Below are 18,220 nucleotides of genomic sequence, written 5' to 3'. Positions count from 1 at the left end.
TGGCGACTTGTTTTGCTCATCTTTTTTTACATAATGGCAGATAAAGATCCAGGGGGACCCAGCCGTAAAAGACAACTTCATGAGTCCTACGCAAGTTTCTGGAGGGGGGCGTTTCTTCGTAAATGTTAAGAGGGGAGAGGTTAGAGGGGGTTTAGGGAGAGGTTGTATGTGTGCATGCGCATGCTACGTTCAAAGTCGTAGGAAATTAAATCTCCTCTAATGCCTTTAAGGGGTTAGCCGAGGAAAATGTAACTCAATCTGTGTTTATATTTTTATAATGTTATTAAACTCTTTACTTGTTAATTTTTATGTATCCATACTCCTTTAAATTTTTGCCACAGGACCTTCTTTATTCATGAGGAATATCAGTACAAACTTTAAAGTTAGCTTGTACTGTCAGCTAAGGTTGGCACTGTCAGCAATGAGGCAGTAGTGTTTTTAATGGTATTCTGGTTTTCTTTATCATTTTGTCTATCATAAAAATTGTACGTTTTTTTTTAATATTTCACAATTGAAAAATTTATGGCGAAGCCTATTCATAAGACTGTGCAGGTGTTTTTAAATTAAGAAATGTAATCTTTATTTATTTATTTACTTATTTGGTTAATTTGTTTATTATTTAAGTTAGCATATTTTAAATGAAAGGAGGGAAAGCTACATATAGGCCAATAGTTGCCATAACACATTTTCATTTATGATACTTTTTTTTGCAAACTTATTTCATTCTCTAACTGTACATAAACAGTATGCTATCATTAACATTATAACTCATACCCCCTGCACTATTAAGTTTAAAGTACAACAGAGAAAACAATTCAGCCCCATTTATAGTCACTTTAGTTGCATATCAGTTTATCATAAAGAACATGTCTCACTAATGTGAAAAAGTAATTCAAAAGCAACACAGGCTGTCAGTGTGAGACGTCAGACGACTGATTCTCAACAAATTTCAAAGACTTTTTTCTCCAAGTAACTGATTAAGGATTTACTTGACGTTGGAAAATCCTGAATTCTGAATTTTTCTGGAGCTCAGACATACGCCGCTGTTCCTCCACCAGAATCTGATCTCCTTCGATGTGGGACAGCTAACTCCCAAAGGTGAGTTTGAAATATAACTTCTGAATTAGATTGATAAAGTTCTTCAGCCACGAGTTCAAAACATTGGTTTAATAAGCTAAGGATTAGATTAAATTGAGAGGCCAAATAATTTTGGCTGGGCTTACTGAATACATTATTTAAACTAAACATTGACCTCTATGGTTCTCTGATCACATTGAACATCAGAATATTTTATCTACAGCAACTTTTGTTTGAAGACTATTGGCATTAAGCTTAGCTGTGCTCATAACTTGCTAATTCTATGAGCTAAATTTAGTTTAAATTTAACAAAATTTTGTCAAAATCTTAGTGAAGACATATTTTGCTTTTGCATGTACAACATCAAAGGTGGGCAAGCATTGGTGCTGATAAAAAAGTCATGTTTTGTAAAAACATGGTATGAATGAAGAAGAACTAATTTCATAAGAAAAATGTGAATCCTCCGTCAGATCAAACACATCATCTCACAAACTGCCTTCACTTCATCAGGATACAGTGACAACATGCTAGAGAAAGCCCACCACCACCACCACAAGATCAACAACAACAACCATTATATCTGAGGAAACCCACATCTTATCAGCCAGGAGCACAACACACACTGCAGGACCATCAGCAGCAATCAGGACTTTTTCAAGCTTAGCAGCAATAATGAGCCACATTGTTCATAAATAAGATTAACAGACTGGCACAGCGGCCAGTTTTTAAATATGTATTCAGCTTTATGTGTAAAAACAGCCATAATGCTTAGTTCTGAATTTATATATATATATATATATATATATATATATATATATATATATACATATATATATGAATACTGAATTTCCCTTCGGGGATGAATAAAGTGATTCTGATTCAATAACTTAGTACATTTGCAGAGCAGCAGCTCTAAATAATGACAATTTACCAGAAAAAAAAGCTTTAAAAAAACACTGACAGCAGCAGACATAACATGGGCTAACTGGGCACAGCGGCCTCATCATTTTACATTTAGTTAAAAATAAATATAAAATGATAAGTACATTTATATCAACTTATTTTTGGATGATATCAGGTCTGGCAAACTTGAAAAGTACAGCATCGGTATCTCATGTTATTGCTGGATCAAAATAGTCTCTTTTTCTGCTCCAAGGAAAGATATTAGCCCTTAAGGTGCAGGTCTTTATTTACAGAAGAACTGCCAAGTTCATTAACAGTGAATCCAAGCAAATTACAATCCTGGGGGGAAAAAAATGAACTGATCTGGCCACAAAGCGCGCCCGTGGTTGGTATGCTCCACACAGGGGGGACTTCAAAGTCAATGATAAAAGTCTGGTGTCCCTCTAGATTTTTTTTTACCAAGATAATTTTTAATGGTCCTCCTTTAGTCGTTTTAAATGAATCAGATTTCCACATGTGGTGATTATTAATAATATTATAGGTCGATGTTTGTTCTTCTATTATAACATCATACCTCGACCCCCCCCGCCCCCGCCTCGGCCGGGATAGTTGGTGCGGTCCAAAAGTGCCGCCGATGGAGTCCGCTCTCGCTGAGCACACGAGGGGAGACTGACAGGTAACTATCGGGGACCCAGGTGATTGTAGTGCACCAGAGCTTTTTTTTAAAGGTGTAAAAATGAAATACAGTAATTATAAACCTGCTGAAGACATGAATTATGTGTTATTTGAATGGTTTAGCCCTCTGCATGGAAGCTAATGCTCGTCATGAGTCACCTTGGCTAATAGCTGCGCACACGTGGAAAAACTCTGACAGCTAACTATCGGGGTCTCTGGTGACTGTAGAGCAGTAGAGCATTTGTTAACGTGTTTACATGAAATACAGTCTATATAAACCTGCTGAAGACATTAATTACGTGGTATTTGAATGGTTTAGCCCTCCGTGTCCTAGCTAAGGCTAGTCACGAGTCACTGTTGGCTCATAGCTGCGCACTCGTGGGAAAACTCTTGACAGGTAACTGTCGGGGACCCAGGTACCTGTAGAGCACCAGAGCTTTTGTAAAGGCTTTAACATGAAATACAGTTCATTATAAACGTACTAAAGACCATAATTATTCTTATGTAGATGATTTAGCCCTCTGCGTCCAAAGGCCAGTCATGAGTAATTAAATATGGGCCATCTTGATCAATGCTGCCATGAGGACAGAGCTGTGTGCGTCTGAATAACAGACAGGTAATCTTTAGCAATATATCAGAGGAGAGAATAGCAAAGACTACATTTTTGAAATACAATTTCAGTTTTAGATGCAGAGGGACATTTTGTTCCTCTTTTGGTAAAAACTTAAACCTCCAGCCATAGAAGCTGGTGGTTTATTTTTAATAAGATAATAAAAGGAAAGCAAAAAAAAAAAAAAAATCTAATATACACATTTAGATAATTTGCCTCACATTGTAGGGACAGTTTTGGAGCAAAATTAATGCTATTTTAGCTTGAAATAATTCAACATTTAAGAATAAAATGTCTTTTGCCATTGCATTTTAATAAATTATGCAAAACTTAAATGTAAGAAACCTTTGTGTGCTTTGTGTAGTTTAGTAGTTTTGCAGTGAGTTATTGTAATTCTGAATTGATAAAAAACTTTTTAAAAAGAGATATAATTTGTATTCAATATTCCTAATATCACATCTTTTAGGTGATTTATTAAAGTTTCTGAAAATTCAGACTTCATTTGTCCAAACAGGTTAGGCGATGGCTGATGGTGGCAGCAGCCTGAAGAATCCCTCCAGAAGGAGGCTGCGGATCTCACCACAACAGGATGCAGAAAAGCACATAAGACTTAAAACTGACAAGGAGGGTCTTAGAGAGGTGTTTGTGAACTCTTTTAAAGGTCAGTCTTTATCTGCCTAATGGGTTATTAAACATGTATTCATTCATAATTCATTAATATGAGCTTCAGTGTTAAAGATATAACATTAGTCTGATTGATTCTGTGAACATAGCTGTTTTTCATTTTCTCTTACAGGACGAGGTGTTTTCGCTTCCATACCTTTCAGCAAAGGAGATTTTGTTGTAGAGTACAGGGGGAAACTTTTTACTCCAGACAGTCGTCCTGTTGCCGAGACCTACAGTGAACGTGCTGCAGCATATCTCTTTGATTTTCAATGGAAAGGGAAATCTTGGTGGTAAGTAATACTAGATATGCCTTTTTCTCTGCTGTTAGCTATGGAGTATTGAGAGTGTATAATTACAAAAACAAATTTATAAAGGAAAAAAAACAAATAAAACTGGAAATATAAAGATTATTATATAAATAAAAAATAATGCTGCCACATACAGCAATATTAATCAGAAAATTAATCCATAAACAAATGATAATAAAAGCAGAGAATATATATACAAAATAATTAATTAAAAAATAAGAGGAAAAGTGCTTATAAACAAATTAGTTAAATATTGTGGCTATATAATGCAATATTACTTAAAAATGATAACAAAAAGACCAGGTTAATTAATGTAGAAATACAAATTAATTTTAACAATAGCATTACTTGTGGTTAAAAATAATATTAAAACTAAATTATGTAGCTATATAAAGCAATATTAATAAAAAAAATCTAAAAGAAAAGGCTAATCAAAGCAGGGATATTAAGACAAATGAAAAAAATAATCGAATACTGTTGCTTTCATAAAGCACATTAATTTGTTATGATTAGTGCATTGCCATTGCTTTTGAGATGCACTTTATTGTTGCTTTTACCGCCCACATTAAACGCCACATTGTCATTGCTTTATCTGCTTACTTTTTCCCTTTTTTCTCTGTCATTACTTTGATTCTTTTACCGCTGACATTGTCACTTTTAAAAGCAAAGGAAAAGCATAGGAGTGTCATTGTTCGCAGGCATCCCCTACACAAATGTGCTCGTAAGTTAGGCAGGAGAACCTTCTCCTGGCCAATAATACTGTTTCTTCCTTACTAGCCTTGATGCATCTCTGGAGGACCAGTCACTTGGAAGACTGGTCAATGATGAGCACAAAAACCCAAACTGCAAAATGCGAACAGTTCAACTGGACGGGATGCCACACCTCTGTCTCTTTGCAGTTCAAGACATTGTCCCAGGAGATGAAGTCACATACGATTATGGGCATTGTGATTGGCCTTGGCGCAAACAGGTATGACAACTCATGACGCATCTGTTCCAATGTAAATTGTAGATAGGATGATAGGCTGTGATGACTTCACTTCAGATACCTAACGTCACATCCAGAGAAAAATGATCAGTGTGACTTAGTGATCTGTTTATCCATGCTGCTTTGTGACAAGAATATGTCTTTTTGCTCCATTTATTGAACAGCACATTTCCACTTCTCCTGTGGCCACATCAGTGGATGAGGATCCAAACAGCAGCCATCAGGTGCCGGGTCCTGAGGAACATGTGGAGCCACTGTCCTCTGATATAAATAAGGTATGTGACTGTTTCTCTGTTGATGGCTAGAGATCAATCAGTTTTGTTCCTTGGTTTATTCTGAGGTCACCACCTGATCTGTGATCAGCTGTGTGAGTCCACATTGTAGCAAGTATGTCTCTGCTGCCTAAAAAACAAAATATTCGGGATGGCTTGTCACAGTGGTTCAAACAGCTTGTGTGATTGATGTGATAATTGTTAAGTTAGACTTTTTATTAAATAGATATATTTTATATATTGTGGAAACAGTGTTGAAATGCATAGATGTCCCCAATTTGGTGTAAACAGAATAAGTGTGAGTGTGTTTAATGTCCCCAGTTGTTCAGACAGTCCAATACATCAGGGGTTTATAGTTTTAAGTGAATATATGTCCCCAATTTGGTGTAAACAGAATATGTGTGAGTGTGTTAAATGTCCCCAGTTGTTTGGCTAGGCCAATAGTGCACAAATGTCCCCAATTTGGTGTAACAGATCATGTGTGAGTGTGTTACATGTCCCCAGTTGTTTGGATATGCCAATATACAGGGCTCAATAGTTTTAAATACATAAATGTCCCCAATTGGGTGTAAACAGAATAAGTGTGAGTGTGTTAAATGTCCCCAGTTGTTCAGACAGTCCAATACATCAGGGGTTTATAGTTTTAAGTGAATAGATGTCCCCAATTTGGTGTAAAAAGAATATGTGTGAGTGTGTTAAATGTCCCCAGTTGTTTGGATATGCCAATATACAGGGCTCAATAGTTTTAAATACATAAATGTCCCCAATTGGGTGTAAACAAAATAAGTGTGTGTGTTTAATGTCCCCTGTTGTTTGGATAGACCTATAGATTGGTGGTGAAAAGTTTTAAATACATAGATATTTCTCAGGTTGGTTAGGATAACATTTTTGTATGTTAATTATTCTCAGCTCAAATCATTAGCTTGTATAACTGCATCTCACCAGGCTTTACTATTGTGAACATATCATCCATCACTGATGTATGTCTCAGAAACTCATACCATGTTCGCTGAATAATGGAATATCCATGCTGCTTTGTGACAAGAATATGTCTTTTCTCTCCATTTATCGAACAGCACATTTCCACTTCTCCTGTGGCCACATCAGTGGATGAGGATCCAAACAGCAGCCATCAGGTGCCGGGTCCTGAGGAACATGTGGAGCCACTGTCCTCTGATATAAATAAGGTATGTGACTGTTTCTCTTTTGATGGCTAGAGATCAATCAGTTTTGTTCCTTGGTTTATTCTGAGGTCACCACCTGATCTGTGATCAGCTGTGTGAGTCCACATTGTAGCAAGTATGTCTCTGCTGCCTAAAAAAAAAAGTATTCGGGATGGCTTGTCACAGTGGTTCAAACAGCTTGTGTGATTGATGTGATAATTGTTAAGTTAGACTTTTTATTAAATAGATATATTTTATATATTGTGGAAACAGTGTTGAAATGCATAGATGTCCCCAATTTGGTGTAAACAGAATAAGTGTGAGTGTGTTTAATGTCCCCTGTTGTTTGGATAGACCTATAGATTGGTGGTGAAAAGTTTTAAATACATAGATATTTCTCAGGTTGGTTAGGATAACATTTTTGTATGTTAATTATTCTCAGCTCAAATCATTAGCTTTTATAACTGCATCTCACCAGGCTTTACTATTGTGAACACATCATCCATCACTGATGTATGTCTCAGAAACTCATACCATGTTCGCTGAATAATGGAATATCCATGCTGCTTTGTGACAAGAATATGTCTTTTCTCTCCATTTATTGAACAGCACATTTCCACTTCTCCTGTGGCCACATCAGTGGATGAGGATCCAAACAGCAGCCATCAGGTGCCGGGTCCTGAGGAACATGTGGAGCCACTGTCCTCTGATATAAATAAGGTATGTGACTGTTTCTCTGTTGATGGCTAGAGATCAATCAGTTTTGTTCCTTGGTTTATTCTGAGGTCACCACCTGATCTGTGATCAGCTGTGTGAGTCCACATTGTAGCAAGTATGTCTCTGCTGCCTAAAAAACAAAATATTCGGGATGGCTTGTCACAGTGGTTCAAACAGCTTGTGTGATTGATGTGATAATTGTTAAGTTAGACTTTTTATTAAATAGATATATTTTATATATTGTGGAAACAGTGTTGAAATGCATAGATGTCCCCAATTTGGTGTAAACAGAATAAGTGTGAGTGTGTTAAATGTCCCCAGTTGTTCAGACAGTCCAATACATCAGGGGTTTATAGTTTTAAGTGAATATATGTCCCCAATTTGGTGTAAACAGAATAAGTGTGAGTGTGTTTAATGTCCCCAGTTGTTCAGACAGTCCAATACATCAGGGGTTTATAGTTTTAAGTGAATATATGTCCCCAATTTGGTGTAAACAGAATATGTGTGAGTGTGTTAAATGTCCCCAGTTGTTTGGCTAGGCCAATAGTGCACAAATGTCCCCAATTTGGTGTAACAGATCATGTGTGAGTGTGTTAAATGTCCCCAGTTGTTTGGATATGCCAATATACAGGGCTCAATAGTTTTAAATACATAAATGTCCCCAATTGGGTGTAAACAGAATAAGTGTGAGTGTGTTATATGTCCCCAGTTGTTCAGACAGTCCAATACATCAGGGGTTTATAGTTTTAAGTGAATAGATGTCCCCAATTTGGTGTAAAAAGAATATGTGTGAGTGTGTTAAATGTCCCCAGTTGTTTGGATATGCCAATATACAGGGCTCAATAGTTTTAAATACATAAATGTCCCCAATTTGGTGTAAACAGAATAAGTGTGAGTGTGTTATATGTCCCCAGTTGTTCAGACAGTCCAATACATCAGGGGTTTATAGTTTTAAGTGAATAGATGTCCCCAATTTGGTGTAAAAAGAATATGTGTGAGTGTGTTTAATGTCCCCTGTTGTTTGGATAGACCTATAGATTGGTGGTGAAAAGTTTTAAATACATAGATATTTCTCAGGTTGGTTAGGATAACATTTTTGTATGTTAATTATTCTCAGCTCAAATCATTAGCTTGTATAACTGCATCTCACCAGGCTTTACTATTGTGAACATATCATCCATCACTGATGTATGTCTCAGAAACTCATACCATGTTCGCTGAATAATGGAATATCCATGCTGCTTTGTGACAAGAATATGTCTTTTCTCTCCATTTATTGAACAGCACATTTCCACTTCTCCTGTGGCCACATCAGTGGATGAGGATCCAAACAGCAGCCATCAGGTGCCGGGTCCTGAGGAACATGTGGAGCCACTGTCCTCTGATATAAATAAGGTATGTGACTGTTTCTCTGTTGATGGCTAGAGATCAATCAGTTTTGTTCCTTGGTTTATTCTGAGGTCACCACCTGATCTGTGATCCGCTGTGTGAGTCCACATTGTAGCAAGTATGTCTCTGCTGCCTAAAAAAAGAAATATTCGGGATGGCTTGTCACAGTGGTTCAAACAGCTTGTGTGATTGATGTGATAATTGTTAAGTTAGACTTTTTTATTATATATATTATAAATATATTTTATATATTGTGGAAACTGTGTTGAAATGCATAGATGTCCCCAATTTAGTGTAAACAGAATAAGTGTGAGTGTGTTAAATGTCCCCAGTTGTTCAGACAGTCCAATACATCAGGGGTTTATAGTTTTAAGTGAATATATGTCCCCAATTTGGTGTAAACAGAATAAGTGTGAGTGTGTTAAATGTCCCCAGTTGTTTGGATATGCCAATAGTGCACAAATGTCCCCAATTTGGTGTAACAGAACATGTGTGAGTGTGTTACATGTCCCCAGTTGTTTAGATAGGCCAATAGATCAGGGGTCAACAGTTGTCAGTGAGTAGATGTCCCCATTTTGGTGTAACAGGACATGTGTGAGTGTGTTAAATGTCTCCATTGTTTAGATAGGCCAATAGATCAGGGGTAAATAGTATTAAGTGAATAGATGTCCCCAGTTCAGGGTTCTCGCCAGAATTTTTTTTCAGCGTAACGGCAGGTCCTCCCGCACGCTTGCGCGCAATAGACGGGAACAGGTCAATCGACAGGAAAGTACGGCTGAGGTGGGGAGACATAAATTAACCTAGATAGGCACTCAGTCGATAAAAACAAACGCACATGGCGTTATCTGTCAAAATAACAACGCAGCGACCCTAATCACAGTGTTAACCCTTCCTGGTCGGCCCCTGACCGTGGTCAGGAAGCTCGGGGTTAACCCCCTTCACTTCATCAGTGGCCGTATAGGCAAAGACACAGGAGCCCAGTCGTATGGAAGAACACTGCAGCCTTTATTCTCTATCAACAGTGGCTGAACCGCACAGTCCCGCCAACCCAGCAACTACACACCTTCTCTCCTCCTCTGCAGAACTGCCGTCTCTCTCGCTCGCACATCTTGCTCTCCTCTCTCACACTCACACACGCTGCTCTCTCTCCCTCTCTCATGACAGAGCCACACACTCTCATAACAATATTTTAAACTGATAGCGTAACGGGCCATTATGACTGCGTAACTGTCTGTTCGACAGTGTAATGGGCCATTACGCTGAAATGAGCTGGCGAGAACCCTGCAATTTGGTGTAACAGAACATGTGTGAGTGTGTTAAATGTCCCCTGTTGTTTAGATAGGCTTATAGATTTGTGGCAAATAGTTTATAATTCCAAGATATCCTTCGTTTGGTTAGGATAACATTGTGTGTGTTAATTATTCCCAGTTCATTTGATAGGCTTATTTATATGCATCTCACCAGGTTTTACTTTTGATGAACATGTCATCCATTTATAATGTTTGGCTCAGAAGGTCTTACAGTGTTCAGCCTTTAATGGATTATTCTCATCCTGATGTGTGATGTTGATAGACATCAGTGGATGGCGACCCAAACAGAAGACACCAATTTCAGGGTCCTGAGGAAGATGTGAAAACATTTTACTCTGATTTAAATAAGGTATGTGACTGATCAACAACAAATACTAACAAAATTTCTCTGATTTTACAGTGTGGTACAATAATATTAATGTAGGCTCACATGATTTTAAGCTCGCTCTTGTAATACGATGGAAGTATCTTTTTTAAAATTTCTTTTTTGTCTGTCCATTGGGTTCATTAGTCATTTCAATCCAGGATTGCTAAGCTGAAACAGCACCATGACAGATGCTCTGAACGTTTTGAGGCCTCAGAGGATGACCGCAATGCAGCTGACAGACAGCAGACTCTCATGTTGCATCAGCGTGTGCTTCTTGATCAACAGTTAGCACAGCAGGATAATGTGAGTAAAACTTTGCAGGCAGGTCTTTATTGGTTGACTTTTACATCATAATTATAGGTTTTATTTTTTTGATAAAAATGTATCCAAAACTGTTGACATCGTATGCATATGCACATTTACTGTTGTTGTTTAATTGGCTCCAATAAGTGTTATGAAATAGAGATATACAGGTTTGAAATTTTGGATTTGATCCTTCTTTTATTCTTGATCCTGTTTTGTGTAAGAACTCTTTCTCTATGTTCATTTTGTTTGAACCTTAATGTGACTTCAGTGCTTGAGTCATGCTAATATTCATTTGATAGCATTTGGACATGGCATTTCAGAAGGGTATCTTTTACTCTGTAGGACAATCAAGGGTTTCAAATAATTGATTAACACCATTATTTTGTTCTGTCTTTAGAACAAAGAAGATACCTCAACTCACTCAACAGATGAGAGCATTCATACAAACTACAGTGATGTTGAATACATACCTGACACTCAGGGAAGTGACTCTGATGACAGCATCTCTTTATCTCCTAACAACACACTACAGAGGGCAAGATTTCCCAAATTAAGTCCAGCCAATAAACAATGCCAAGTCAGCTCAGAGGAAGAAAGCAGCACAGAAGAAGACTATCCAGTGAGGAAGAAGAGACTGCCATTTAGCCCTAGAAAAAAGAAAGGATGGAAAGTCAGACCAGGGAAAAAGAGGAGACTCCCATTTAGCCCAGGTAACAGACAGAGAAGACCATTCAGCCCAGTGAATGAAAACAGCTCCACAGTCAGCCCACAGACAAAGAACAGCAGAGAAGAAGACAGTGCAGTGAGGGCAAAGAGGAGACTGCCATTCAGCCCAGGGAAAAGTCAGAGAAGACCACTCTACCCAGTGAACGAAAGCAGCTCCACAGTCAGCCCACAGACAAAGAACAGCAGAGAAGAAGACAGTGCAGTGAGGGCAAAGAGGAGACTGCCATTCAGCCCAGGGAAAAGTCAGAGAAGACCACTCTACCCGGTGAACGAAAGCAGCTCCACAGTCAGCCCACAGACAAAGAACAGCAGAGAAGAAGACAGTGCAGTGAGGGCAAAGAGGAGACTGCCATTCAGCCCAGGGAAAAGTCAGAGAAGACCACTCTACCCGGTGAATGAAAGCAGCTCCACAGTCAGCCCACGGACAAAGAACAGCAGAGAAGAAGACAGTGCAGTGAGGGCAAAGAGGAGACTGCCATTCAGCCCAGGGAAAAGTCAGAGAAGACCACTGCACCCAGTGAATGAAAGCAGCTCCACAGTCAGCCCAGAGAAAGAAGAAAAATTGATTCAAGTGCTGTGTACTGCAAATACTCAAGTACGTCGAGTGTATGACAAGAGGAACTATTGCATTTATTGTTCAAAGCCAACATCAAAACTCGCACGACATCTTCAGACTGTTCATCGTAACAAAGCAGAGGTTGCAAAAGCATTCTACTATCCGAAAGATTCCAAAGAGCGTCGAGTTCGGCTGGCCATTCTAAGGAACAGAGGCAACTTTGCCCACAATACAGATGTGGCTAGAAATGGAACTGGACATCTTGTTGCACGTTACCGAACAAGAGAGAGCAGACACGGTCAAGATTTTATTCACTGTGTTCACTGTCAGGGTCTTTACTCTAAAAAAACTTTGTGGAAACATATCAAAATCTGTCCAGAGAATACAAGAGAGGACACACCTCAAGCTGGACGAAAAAGAGTTCGATCCCTGTGTGCTCTTACCACACCAGTTGGTCTCGAGATTAGTGAGGGCCTACAGAAGATTCTTACCCACGCAAACTATGATGAAGTCTCGCGTGTCGTTCAGAGTGACAAATGCATTCTGCAACTTGGACAATATATGTTCAACAAACTGAAAAGCAAAGGGAACAATAATGACGACTACATACGGCAAAAGATGAGAGAGGTGGGAAGAATGGTCCTTGAAGCTCAAAAGGTTACATCGCTGAAGAAGGTGGAGGAATTCTTTATTCCTAAAAACTTCCCACATGTTATATCTGCAGTGAAGAGAGCTGCAGGATATGACCCCAATACCAACACATATCAAACCCCATCTTTAGCACTCAAGCTTGGCCACAGCCTTAAGAAAATGTCCAGTATTGTCGAGAGCAATGCTATGATGTTTGGAGATCATGTCACAGCAGAATATGCCAAAAGGTACAGGGCTATACATGACAGCAGATGGGAAGAGTTCATCTCCTCAGGGGCATTAAACACTCTGAAGGAGGCCAAATGGAATATGCCACAGGTGTTACCATTTACCCAAGATGTGAAGCTGTTGAACTTTCATATGGAGAACCAACAAACTGTGCTGGAGAGAATGCTAAGAATTTCTCCAACTCCAGAAAACTATGCTGCCCTGGCTAAGGTGACGCTTGCTTTAGCCATTACATTCAACAGGAGAAGAGCAGGAGAGGTTTCACGGATGTTACTTACCGCCTTTAGGTCCCGGAACAAGTCGATGTTGCATGAAGACTTGGCTATCTGCCTGACTCCATTTGAGAGGAAGATGTGTGAGTTTTTCACAAGAGTGGAGATCCGAGGGAAACGTGGGAGAATGGTCCCTGTCCTGTTAAAACCATCCATGGTGACTGCTATGGAGCTGCTGGCTGACACACGTGAGAGCTGTGGTGTACCCAGTGAAAATTTATTCATGTTTGCCAGACCAGAGGCTTTGTCATCCTACAGAGGGGGGGAGTGCCTCCAGAAATATGCCAAACTCTGTGGTGCTAAACATCCGGAAGCATTGACCTCAACAAAGCTGCGGAAACATATTGCAACAATGTCACAGGTCTTGAACCTGGAGGAAAATGAGTCTGACCAACTCGCTGACTTCTTAGGCCACGATATTCGAGTCCACAGACAGTACTACCGACTGCCCCAAGGAACTCTGCAACTAGCTAGAATGAGCAAAGTTCTTCTTGCTATGGAGAGGGGGACTGTGTCACAATACAAAGGGATGACACTGGATGACATTGAAGTCGACCCTGAAGGTTTGGGCACGTTTTGATATTTTAGTCTGTGTGCAATAAGCACAACAGAAGTTTACTGCAGTCTGATTAAAGATACTTGATCTCTGAAAAGTAAAACGCTTATGAAAACTAAGACTCATATTTACAAGAGCTTTAGTGGGTCCTGCATTTCAGGCTCAGAGTTCTTATGATCATTTTAATTAGCTAATGTTCTGCTTGTCTTTTGCTTTCCCAGAGAAAGTACCACACTCCATTGAAGAGGGGGATGCTTCAAGTGACGCTTCAAGTGAGGAAGAGGAGTGTACCAGCACTGACATGGACCACACACCTCCCAGCACAGACAGGACTGCATCTTCAGAACCACCTCCTGCTGCTACTCCTCCAGTACAAGGTTGAAACTTGCACTATGTAGCCCTCAAAAAAATGATGATTATCAAGGATCCTATACCCTTACCCCCTTAGACATAAAAGACAAGGTCACAAACAATGCTATAAAGCTAATCTCCATACAGTAGTTCCCATTAAATGTGTGCATGCAATCAAACTGGAGGCGAGAATAAAAAAATTATATCCCAGACTTCGAAATATTATAAAGCTCATAACAGCATTATGATGGTTTTAACCTTCTTCCAGTTACAGTATTTGCAAATCACAACCCATTGTGTCATAAAGCCCCCTGTAGTCAGGGTTTTTTTTGCACAAGACAGTTTTTTTCTTTTAAAGGTTCACTTTTGACATCAAGCAGTATTGAGTCTTGACCAGTTACACATGAGAGCCACCCATGCAGAAAACTCATGAAAGCTCAGGAAAATATCAGGAAAACATTGGTCAAATTTCTCCCAAAAAAAGCAATCACACAAAAAGTTTTGGTCATAGGTTTGAAAAACTCAGACAAAAGTGATAGAAACCTGGTAGAATGTCATGAAAATTCTGGTACTGAAACAGGTTAATGATGTGGATGTTGATGGCTTTATCTGCATGTGACATACAATTATAACCATATCAAGTTGCATTTATTCATCTCTTCACAGAACAAGCTGAAAAACGGAGACGCAAATGGGATGCAGGAGAAGTAAATGCTGTTGAGAAACACCTGATGAAATTCATAAGAACTTTCACTGTTCCTGGCAAGCACGACTGCATGGTTTGTCTTCAAAGTGAAACACAGACACTGAAGGACCGCACGTGGACTGATGTGAAAAACTATGTAAGAAACAGAATCACTGCCCTAAAGAGACAGACGAGCACTTAAAAAATATGTATCTCTTCTGTGCCTTGCCCATACTGTTGCCCATACAGAGATACAGTTCAAGGTAGGCCAATCCAAGAGGGCATCATAAAGGTAAGATGAGTAATGTTCCATTTTACATCCAGCAGTTAAGGTTAAAAACAGGGTTAAAAAGCAGTTAAAAAGAACAAGATTTAAAAGTGGTGAAAACCAAAAGAGGTTAAGAACTGGCTAAAAGAAACAAGAAGAAAATGGCTGAACAGACTGAAGGTTTAAATATAGCTAATGAGAAACAGGATTTGAAAGTGGTTTACAGAAACAAGGTTTGAAAGAGGTTAAAAAGAAACAAGGTTTAAAAGTGGCTAAACAGAACAAGGTTTAAGAGTGATTAAACAGAAACAAGGTTTTGAAGAGGATAAAAGCAAATGTTTAGAAGTGGTTTCATAGAGATAAGGTTTAAAAGAGGTAAAGCAAAAAAGGTAAAAAAGTGGTTAAACTAAGTTTGAAAATAGTTAAAGAGATTTAGAAGTGGTCAAACAGGTAAGGAAGTGTTTAAACAGAACAAGGTTTAAGAGTGGTTAAACATGAACAACGTTTAAGAGTGGTTAAAAAGAGGTAAAGAAGTGTTTAAACAGGAACAAGGTTTAAGAGTGGTTAAAAAGAGGTAAAGAAGTGTTTAAACAGGAACAAGGTTTAAGAGTGGTTAAAAAGAGGTAAAGAAGTGTTTAAACAGGAACAAGGTTTAAGAGTGGTTAAAAAAGGTTAAGAAGTGGTTAAACAGGAACAAGGTTTAAGAGTGGTTAAAATGCAAGGTTTAAAAGAGGTAAAGCAGAAGCAAGTTTAATAGTTCTTAAGAAATAAGTGGTTTAATAGAAACGGATGTTAAAAGTGGTTAAACAATAACAAGGTTTATCTGTGGTTAAATGGCAACAAGGTTTCAAGATGTTTAGGAAATATTTAAATTGGTTAAATAGAAACAAGATTTAGAAGTAGTTGCACAGAAACAATTTTAAAAGTGGACAAACAGAAAATAATTTTATGATTATTAAGAAATTCAAAGTGTTTAAACAGAAACAAGGTTTAAAAGTATATAATAAATAATATCGTACACATACATAAACATTTCTGTATCTATAATAAAGTATATGGTACGAGTCCTCAGACACTGGTTCAAGTTTGAGAGCTGGAGAGTCTCTCTCTCATGTTATAATATTTGTCATTCATGTCAATAAAAGTTCTGTGAGGCTTCATCAAATATCCCTCTCTTAAAACCACATTTCCTGTGTTCTCTCCTGTGTGTGGATCCCCTCTCATTGATTTTAACAGTTTTTGTCTTGGATTCAGCTGTTTTCACTTGTTTTCTGTTGATTCAGTTAGTATTAAGGTACTTTTAAGAAATTAGTCCCCAAAGAAGACTTCAATCAGAGTTTGTGTATATCCTAAGTCCTCAAAGGTTGCTTAAACATCTTATGTCCCCAAACTGCTGGTAAAAATCAGACTGGGCAAAAGATGCTTAAATCAAAATATCAAGTGATCTTGGTGATGAGGGCATCCCCCCGCATCTGAAAATCCCCCCGGTTTCTCTCTAAACCATTCAGAAAGTGGTGCCCCCTAAAGTGGGGTGTTTTGTCATATGACCCCAAACGTGGCCTAAGTACGTATGTGTGTGTGTGTGTGTGTGTGTGTGTGTGTGGTTTTGCTTCAGATTCATTAGTAATTGCTGTGTTGAGGCGCTGCACCTGGAATACCTCACAGCGGTCCGTAACTGCCATCTAATGGGCTCATTCACACCCACACAAAAAATGCACATGCAAAAGCATGTGTTATCCCCAAATACACACACAAACACACACACACACACATGCACACTCTCTCGCATGAGCAGACTGGAAAACACCCTAACCTGCATTACATAACGACCTATTTTTCTCACTGTGTTCAGAGGATTGTGACCTAAATTACACTGCAGTAAAAAGAGTTTCTCTGCTTTTTTGGGTGCACCGGCACTCTACTTTTAAAAACCATATAGAAGAAACCCAGCCGTGCTAATGCTAATCCAGTGTTTGTCTGTGTGTGTCGTAGGACCACTCAGACTTTTAAGAATGCAAGGCCGTAGTAGACGTAGTAGTACATTTGGTAAGAATCTTACAATGAACATAAATACACGTCTATGAAGCTATCCAGCTTTCTTTTGACAATATTTTTTAGATTTTTGGATACATGTAAATAAAATTCCTCTTTCTACTCTTTGTTTTTAACACCCTGCATCCTGGTTTTGTAGCTTTGATCAAATGCTCCTTCTTTTCTACTTGTGCTTTTTCGGGATGAAGTAAATATTAAAAATAATAGTTTTCAGATTCAAGATCCTTGTATCACACATGCTATTAGACACATATGTTTTTCCTACTGTGACAAGTGAAATATTTGCTGCGAGAAAAGTCTGATAGGAAAAAACATGAGCAATTTTTTTTACCATACTGTTTTTTTCTTGCTTCCACATGTCTATAGAATCCCTAAAACTGTGAACTGATGCAAAACTCTGAATGTCTGATCTCTGAGCCGATGAAGATTTCTTAAGAGGCTCACAGTGGCCCATGAATTTCACAGCGAACAAGCTGTGTAATGAATTAGATATGGCCAAGTCAAGTAATGTGGTTTCTGGTATTCATGATGTAAGGTGTCCTCGTCTCATCCCAAGAAAAATGTTGGTGTCAGTGCCTTGATGAGGATGATGAAAGACTGTGAAATGGTGGCCAGGCTGCTGGATGAAATTCTGCAGCGCATAATTACCTGTGATTAACAAACATCTTGCATCTGCAGTCGGTGTAGGAAGCAGAGACATCTTTATACACCATGTAGTTGCGGTGTGAGTTGTTGTGGATGAAGAAAATATATTGTTTTTCAGAGATGCCCTAGATTCCGCAGCTATTCATTTGCATTTCTGTTTTTATTTGTAGTATTTTGGAAAGGGAAGAATCTTGAGGACTATTTTTGCAATGATGACATATCCTGTGGTGTCTGCTTTAAACATCAGAGCGTGTTTATTTTAGTGTTGGACATAGATAACCATCGTGCAGTATATAGCGGTAACAGAACTCCTGCTTGCATGTTAAGCTTATGTTCGCTAGTCGTGTTCTTGTGCGTGTGTTAAAGGCTAGATAAAGTGCTGAAAAGTTTCAGCTATAAAATTAACAGTGTGTAGATCTGCAGTGGCGTACAGTGTACCCTAACAGGCTGCTGATGGCTCTCAGAATACTAATAGTGTG

General features: G+C 38.6%; 2 protein-coding genes across 39 annotated transcripts in view; both read left to right on the top strand.

The window, feature by feature from the left end:
* kcnma1a (potassium large conductance calcium-activated channel, subfamily M, alpha member 1a) overlaps positions 1-18,220 on the top strand; it is a 167,676-nt gene that overhangs the window by 86,042 nt on the left and 63,414 nt on the right. The window lies entirely within an intron of this gene.
* Positions 2,488-16,228, top strand: LOC110968623 (uncharacterized). Of its 12 annotated transcripts, XR_007947352.1 has the most exons (14): positions 2,488-2,656; positions 3,780-3,926; positions 4,062-4,221; positions 5,017-5,209; positions 5,392-5,502; positions 6,576-6,686; positions 7,272-7,382; positions 8,664-8,774; positions 10,341-10,427; positions 10,590-10,748; positions 11,149-13,747; positions 13,962-14,117; positions 14,758-15,596; positions 15,695-16,228. XR_007947352.1 is itself a non-coding variant. In XM_051960369.1 (13 exons), exons 2-13 carry the CDS (start codon positions 3,788-3,790, stop codon positions 14,976-14,978), a joined length of 4,158 nt encoding a protein of 1,385 aa, XP_051816329.1. In that variant the 5' UTR covers positions 2,488-2,656; positions 3,780-3,787; the 3' UTR covers positions 14,979-16,228. The 12 variants fall into 12 exon arrangements, 11 of the variants coding, with proteins under 11 accessions (XP_051816329.1, XP_051816332.1, XP_051816330.1 ...); XM_051960369.1 differs by having other exon boundaries at positions 14,758-16,228; XM_051960372.1 differs by lacking the exon at positions 5,392-5,502 and having other exon boundaries at positions 14,758-16,228.

Source organism: Acanthochromis polyacanthus, chromosome 15 (assembly GCF_021347895.1).
Source record: "Acanthochromis polyacanthus isolate Apoly-LR-REF ecotype Palm Island chromosome 15, KAUST_Apoly_ChrSc, whole genome shotgun sequence".
NCBI classification, from domain to species: Eukaryota; Metazoa; Chordata; class Actinopteri; family Pomacentridae; genus Acanthochromis; species Acanthochromis polyacanthus.
Note: the sequence above shows the minus strand (reverse complement) of the source record. Positions and strands in the feature narration are given on the sequence as shown.

Excerpts from the sequence above, each read along its gene's own strand:
- LOC110968623 (XM_051960369.1), top strand. The coding sequence starts at position 3,788 with ATGGCTGATGGTGGCAGCAGCCTGAAGAATCCCTCCAGAAGGAGGCTG. Across the intron at positions 5,210-5,391 it reads ATTGGCCTTGGCGCAAACAG|CACATTTCCACTTCTCCTGT; the intron begins GTATGACAACTC and ends TTTATTGAACAG. Across the intron at positions 10,749-11,148 it reads AGTTAGCACAGCAGGATAAT|AACAAAGAAGATACCTCAAC; the intron begins GTGAGTAAAACT and ends TTCTGTCTTTAG.